Here is a 7276-nt window from a genome sequence, read left to right on the forward strand (position 1 = left end):
AATTAGGTATCGGGAATTAAGCAGGAAATATTAGAGACACTCGAGGAGTTAGCGGGAAATGGGTAAAATGACCAAAATGTCCTTAAGTAGACTAAAGGTTTAGAAATAAAGGGGAGGGCATTAGGGTCATTTGGCATGTAAGGAATAGATATGATGAGGCTTTATGTTAGTGGGATTTGTAGAATATTGGAGAAGTCTGAAAAAGAAAGAAAAGGAAGGGAAAAGAAAGGAGAGAAAACAGAGGGAGTTTTCTGAGTCGGTTCAAGCTTTCTTCACCAATTTCTTGAGGATTTCTGGAGTAAAATCCAGAGGAGAGCTAGTCCAATTAAGCCACAAGGTTACTGAGCTAAGATTGAGGATTTGGCAAGGGTTTAGCAAGATTAGGCCATCACTTGAGGTAAGGTTCTGTAATCTCTTTAGTTGCTGGTTTGGTTTCTGAATTATGGTGTATAAGCTGAGTTTGATGAGGGAACTTTGGGGAATTCAGGGCAAAGGTTAAGGAGATGCAAGCCAAGGAGGTCTAGAGACAACTTGTGGTCGAAATCCTATCAAAGGTATAAAGTTTAAACTCTAACTTTGATATGCAGCTGGTTTTTACTGAGTTTTAGAGTTTAGGAGTGACTATGGTGAATTCTGTGTTTGTGGATGCATGTGTTTGAGTTCTAGGTATTTGGGGTGAGTGGAGTATGGTTATAAGGTTGTTTTTGGGCTTGGGAAAGAGTTGGAAGAGTTTTGGTTCGAGCTGGTTCGAGAAAATCGCAGAAGAGGGAAATTGGTGTTAGTCTGCCTGCGACTAGCGCTACAGCGCTAGCCTTTGGGCACTGTAGCGCTAGGCCATGGTGCTGAGGGGATTTTGGCTTCTGTCTGTAGCGCTGTAGCGCCCTTCCTTGAGCCCTGTAGTGCTACCCTGCTTCCTGAAGGGGATTTTAGGGTTATTTGCAAGGGTTTTTGACCTAAGGTTTGGGGTTTGGTTCCACCACCTTGTTTGGTGGAACTGGGACTTCCCGGGGGCTCGGGATTAGCCCCGAGGCTAGGTTTTGAACTTGAGGGTTGATGATGACTTTGGTCCATGATTGTGTTTAGGTGAGCGCTAGGGCTTGAAGGGGATCGTGCTCAAGGAGTCGAGGGATCAAAGCTAGTGAATTGAAAGGTAAGAAAACTGCACCCGATTATATGGTTGTGGTGGGACTAAGTGCTCCCGAGAATTGTATCGTGTCAATGATGGTATTATGCCATGGGACATGAAAAGCGGCCTAAGAGCGTTGTACATAGTATTTGCGCATAGGGCGCGGCTTGGTCACTGGTAGCCGAGAATATTCACTAAGCTCGGCTTAATCAAGCCGGAGTCAGTGGGATAACGGAGGGAGCAGCCTGAGAGCGCTAGCCCTGGTTATCATTTGTGCAGTAATATGTGATATGAATTGACATGCTTAGTATATTGAATACTTGGTCAAGATGAATGATTGCATATTTGAGAACTTGTGATACAATGTGGGATATGGATTTGTCTGCTGATTGCTTATGCTCTGTTGTTGTGTTTTCTTGCTGGGCCTTGGCTCTCGGGTGCTACGTGGTGCAGGTAAAGGCAAAGGCGAGCTAGACCAAGCCTGAGATGGAGAGCTCCGAGGTGGAATGTACATAGCCGGCAGTTCGGTCATCATGATCGAGTAGTGGATTAGGACAGGGATTACCTAACCGCTTGTTTTGCCTTAGTATGGCTGGTTATTGTATCTGAATCTTATAACTTTTGTAAACGATCTTTAAACTTGTATTTTTGGGATCCCGTGTAAACGAGTAACGTTTCTTAATGAAAATGTGGCTTTTGAGACCAAACCATTTTAAACCCTAGTTCCTTTACAGTTTCAGTAACACATTTTTAATTAAATGACTTGATTAGCAAGTCTGGCACTTTATAAACACACAGTGTAACGGTCTTGGCTATCCAGGGCATTACAACTATGACATATAATTTTAACAACATGGTGTGAATATAAATATATATTGCTATGATATATTTGAGTTGGCTAATTTTTTTTTTCTTTGAATGAAATTAGAGTTGACGATAGCTTAGGATAAAAATTTCACAAATCTATGGTATATAATTTTATGAAGATGAATTTACGGCGCGCGTATCCCTGTTTTCTCTCTTCCATGGCGAAGAAGAAGAGAGTGGTTCGAAAGCCAGTAATTCGAACACCTGATCGAGGTTCTAGTGTTGATTTTCATGAAGGAAAAGATGTAGCAGATGATGCTGGTTCTTCGGCTGGATTGGATTTAATCGCAGAAGTGGTGAATTCAGGGGAAGTCAGTCAGATTAATAGCAGTCGCGAACTACTGTCTGATTCGAAGATTGATACGAAGCTTCAGCACAGATCGAGCTGGGCTAAGGAGGTGGAGTCGAAACTTGAATCTGAGAAAGGCCAGGGTCAATACCAAGAATCAGCAAAGTCTCACTGGAAATCCTTTTCGAAGGAGAATATGTTCGCGCAAGATCCAATGCTATCATATATCGAGCCTCTAATAAAGGATGGGATGAAGATAGCTCAAGTGGATCCAGAGGAGGTTGTGATGCAAGCTGCTAACTGCAGTTCGGCTGTTATATGCATGGTGCTTGGAGCAAATCCTCCTATGGCTGTGTTTGAGGGTTTCATCAAGCGGATTTGGGGACACCTTGGGATTGCTCAAGTGGTAAGAATGACTATGGGTTTGATTATGGTTAAATTCAATGACGATGCTACTAGAGATCATGTCCTGGAGTCAGGGGTGCTTCAATTTGATCGAAAGCCAGTTATCATCAGGCCTTGGTCTATAGATCTAAACACGCTTAAACTTGTTCGATCTGTGCCCTTGTGGATCCGTCTACATGACCTAGGTCTTCAATACTGGGGGAACAAGAGCTTAAGTGCCTTAGTTAGTACTGTTGGGAAACCAATTATGGTGGACCAACATACTAGAGATCGCACTAGAGTTCAATTCGCTAGAGTCTTGGTTGAGATGGACATTACGGACTCACCTCCTCACATTATTCAATATCTCAATGAACATGGGCAACTTGTGGAGCAGGGTATAGATTACGAGTGGCTTCCTGTGAAGTGCAAGAATTGCTCGGGGTATGGGCACATTATGGCAGATTGCCGTAAGGGAGAAACTGAGAAAAAAGGGAAGAAGAATGATGCCGCAAAGTCTGTTGCAGTCCCCAAAGCACAGGAGCCAAAGCCTATGGTTGAAGTGGAAAAGGTCAGTCAAGATTTGCCTCTGAATAACAAAGCTAATGATCCTCCTACTCAAGATAAAGAATGGCTTATACCAAAAAGAACAGTGCAATCGAAAGGGCAGGGTACTCATGTTAATGATAAACCAGATACAGCTAGAGAGGCAGGGAGGCCAACTGGGAATACTTTCAGTGTTTTGCAGGAGTCAGAAATTAGTTTGGAGAAGGTGCTAGTGCCAATTGAGGCAAAGGGATTAGGTATTGCTATTACTTGATGATGGATAATTGCAATGTTGCTAGTTGGAATGTTAGGGGTGTAAATAACAAGAATAAACAAGATTCTGTTTTAGAATTTTGTAGTCTGAATAAAATTGGAGTTGGAGCCTTGCTCGAAACCAAGTTGAAGGATAACAAGATTAAAGGGATGATGATGAATAAATTCAGTAGTTGGGATTACTATAATAGTCCTACCATTGAAGGCCGTTTGCTTATTATTTGGAGGAAAAGCTTTGTTAGAGTAATAGTCATTGCTGAATCTTCTCAGTTTGTTCACTGCTATGTGAAAATGTCAGGTCAGGAAGAAGCTTTCTATGTTACGTTTGTTTATGGTTTAAACACCAATGATGAGAGGAAAAGTTTGTGTGTGGATCTATTGAGTCTTAGGTTTCCTATGAAGCCTTGGCTGCTGCTTGAAGATTTCAATGCAGTGTTCAATATTGAAGACAGATCTGGTGGGAATCCTATTTCTATAAATGACTTGACTGATGCTACTTTATGGAAAGCTCAAGTTCATGTGGAAGCTCTAAAAAGATCAGGAACGAATTTCACTTGGTCTAACAACCAAGATGGCACAAGTAGAATTTATTCTAGAATAGATCATGCTTTTGCCAATGAGGATTGGCATGATGTTTTTCCTAACACTATAGCCCATTTTGCATGGGAATCTATTTCTAACCATTGCTCGTGTGTGGTTGTTGCTACTGTCTCAGAGAAGATTGGGTTTAAGCCCTTTCGTTATTATAATTTTTGGGCTGAACACCCGGAGTTCAAGGAGTTAGTTACCGCCAGTTGGGAGAAGCCTTTGGCTGTTATTGGTTTGAAAGGTATCTACTATAAGCTTATGAGGTTAAAACATAGCCTTAAGAGGTTTAATAATGCTACTATAGGAGATGTGGGGAAAGCTTACTTTGAAGCTAAAGCCAATTTCATTGATGCTAGACAGCAGGCCCAAGCTCATTCGAGAGACATAGCTTACCAGGATATGGAAAAGACTGCTGCTGAGATTTTAAGCAGTAAAGAGAAGATGTACTTCAGTTTTCTGAGACAACGAAGTAAAGTTAAGTGGCTCCAACAAGGGGATGAGAATACTTCGTATTTTCACGCTTATTTGAAGAAAAGGAAGGTGGAGAATAGGATAGCAACTTTTGTTACTGACCAAGGTGCAGTTAATGACAAATTTACTGAAGTTGTTGATCATTTCTTAAACCACTTTCATGGTTATATGGGGAGCAGAAACACAACCACTATGAGGCTGAATGTTGAGTGTTTAGAAAAGGGTACTAGGCTCAACCTGGAGCAGCAGCTTGATTTACTGAAACCATTCTCGAATAAGGAAATCAAGAAAGTTCTTTTCAATATTCCAGATGTGAAATACCCAGGGCCTGATGGGTATGGATCGGGTTTTTTCAAATCAATGTGGCCTGTTTTAGGAGCTGAAGTGTGCAGAGTAATTTCAGATTTCTTCAATACAGGGAGTATGCCTTCTGAGTTTCATGCTACAATGATTTCTTTAATTCCTAAGAAGGATAAACCTTCGAGAGCTGTAGACTACCGTCCTATTGCGTGCTGTTCCACAATTTACAAATGCATTTCTAAATTGATGTATTTGAGGCTTGTGGGAGTGCTTCCTTCCTTGGTCAACCAAAACCAAGGAGCTTTCATTAAGGGTAGATCCATAGCTCACAATGTGATGATATTGCAAGATCTTTTGAAGAATTACAAGAGAAAGACAGTTTCTCCTAGATGCGCCATTAAAATAGATATAAGCAAGGCCTATGATACTGTTAATTGGGATTTTCTTGAGGCTCTGCTCAATGCCTTCAACTTACCTGAAAAGTTTGTTCAAAGGGTGATGATATGTCTTCGGTCAACAACCTATTCTATCACTATGAATGGGAGGGTGCAAGGCAGCTTCGAAGGTGAGAAAGGGTTGAGACAAGGTGATCCGTTATCACCTTTGCTCTGTCCTAATCATGGAATACCTGACTAGAAGACTTCACCTAGCTGCTACTCACTCTTTATTCAGGTATCATCCTATGTGTAAGGGATTAAATCTCATTAACCTCTGCTTTGCAGATGATTTAATCCTTTCCTGCAAAGGATCAAGGCAGTCAATGTTAGTCATTAAAGAGGTGCTGGATGTGTTCAGGAAAACAACAGGGTTACATATCAGTGAGGACAAATCGCAGGTCTACTTTGGTGGTGTTAACTCTAGTGAGAAGAGTGCTATCCTCAGTGATCTTCATCTCACAGAAGGAGTGTTCCCTCTCAAGTATTTGGGGGTGCCTCTTAGGCCTACTAAATGGAAAGCTGAAGACTGTGGCATTATTATCAAGAAAATAAATCAGAGGCTGCACTCTTGGGCTAGTAGGCATTTATCTTTTGCTGGAAGAATCCAGTTGATTCACTCTGTGTTGTTTGGTCTTCGTAACTACTGGATGAGCATTTTTGTGCTGCCTCACAGTGTTACTAGGGTGGTTGAGAAACTTTGCAGAGGGTTTTTATGGGGTGTTAATGGTAATAGGAGTAAGATTCATGTTGCCTCATGGGAAAAGGTGTGTCTCCCGAAGTCTTATGGGGGTCTTGGGTTCAAGGATGGGATTAAATGGAACCATGCTATCCTAGCTAAATTTGTTTGGGCCATCACAGGAAAGAGTGACTTGCTTTGGGTCAAATGGATCAATTCCATTTATCTTAAAGGTGCCTCTTTCTGGTCTTATTATCTTAAACCAGACACGAGTTGGTACTAGCGTAAGCTATGTCATTTGAGACAACGATTTACAAGATCAGATATTGAAGCTGCTGGTTGTTCGGGTAAATTCAAATGTTCAGCTCTTTATAACAGTACTTTAAATCAATCTCAGATCTGCTACTATTATAAAGTTGTTTGGAATACTTTGAATTTGCCTAAGCACCGTTTTATGTTGTGGCAAGTGGTGAATTCCCAGGTCCTGACCAGAGATAATATGGTCAAGTTTCATCTTGACTTGGACTCCTTGGACTGCCCTGTGTGTGGTGACAGTTACGAAAATCATGAGCACCTGTTCTTCAGATGCAGTTTGTCTCGAAGAGTAGTAGATCAGATCTTTGATTGGTTAGGCATGAGTGATTGGCCAAAGGATTACAATGGTTGGACTAGTTGGCTGAACTTGAAAATGGCAGGAATGGTGCACTGTATCAATGTTGCTGTTCTTGCAGCAATCAGCTATTGTGTTTGGATTAATAGGAATAGGTGTTTTTTTTAAGGTTATTCCAATTCAGTTTCTCATATTGTGAATGATGTAAAAAATATAGTGAAGTACAGATTACAATTTGTAAAAAATAGAAACTTGAATAGGCTTGAGAGAAATTACTTGATGAGATTACTTCTGTAATTAGATTGTACTGTTTGGAGGAGCTTCCTTTTTAGGAGCTCTTAGAGAGTTGGAGGGTGTATTTGTTCAGTAGATTAATGAAGTTTTCATTTTTCTTGATCCAAAAAAAAAAAGTTTATGAAGATGATATATTTTTTGTGCTACGAGCATCCAAACTGGCTATAGCTTAGGGTAAAAAAAAGAATGATGTACCATTAAAATTAAAAAAATATAACATGACGTAATTTTGAAATATTATTTAGAAACAAAAATATGATATACGACAATACGTCAACCAGACATACCAAGCTCATACAATAGTATACCACTTAAATTTAAATAGAAAATATTAATATAAATTTGAAAAAGATTGACTAATTTGATATACCACAACATAGAAATCACATATACTAAGCAATTAAAATGATATACC

General features: G+C 40.3%; 1 protein-coding gene across 1 annotated transcript; it reads left to right on the forward strand.

Annotated features, from left to right (window-relative positions):
- The first annotated feature begins 3488 nt into the window (after positions 1-3488).
- LOC133815494 (uncharacterized) lies at positions 3489-6937 on the forward strand. Its single transcript, XM_062248331.1, has 5 exons — positions 3489-5409; positions 5567-6045; positions 6140-6241; positions 6355-6702; positions 6869-6937. Exons 1-5 carry the CDS (start codon positions 3489-3491, stop codon positions 6935-6937), a joined length of 2919 nt encoding a protein of 972 aa, XP_062104315.1.
- The last annotated feature ends 339 nt before the right edge of the window (positions 6938-7276 follow it).

This window comes from Humulus lupulus, chromosome 2 (assembly GCF_963169125.1).
Source record: "Humulus lupulus chromosome 2, drHumLupu1.1, whole genome shotgun sequence".
NCBI classification, from domain to species: Eukaryota; Viridiplantae; Streptophyta; class Magnoliopsida; order Rosales; family Cannabaceae; genus Humulus; species Humulus lupulus.

Bases quoted from the DNA above. Each gene is read 5' to 3' on its own strand.
- LOC133815494 (XM_062248331.1), top strand. From the start codon at position 3,489: ATGGATAATTGCAATGTTGCTAGTTGGAATGTTAGGGGTGTAAATAAC. The intron at 6,046-6,139 runs GTGTGTCTCCCG...GGGCCATCACAG, and splicing joins ATGTTGCCTCATGGGAAAAG to GAAAGAGTGACTTGCTTTGG. The intron at 6,703-6,868 runs GTTTGGATTAAT...TTCTGTAATTAG, and splicing joins TTGCAGCAATCAGCTATTGT to ATTGTACTGTTTGGAGGAGC.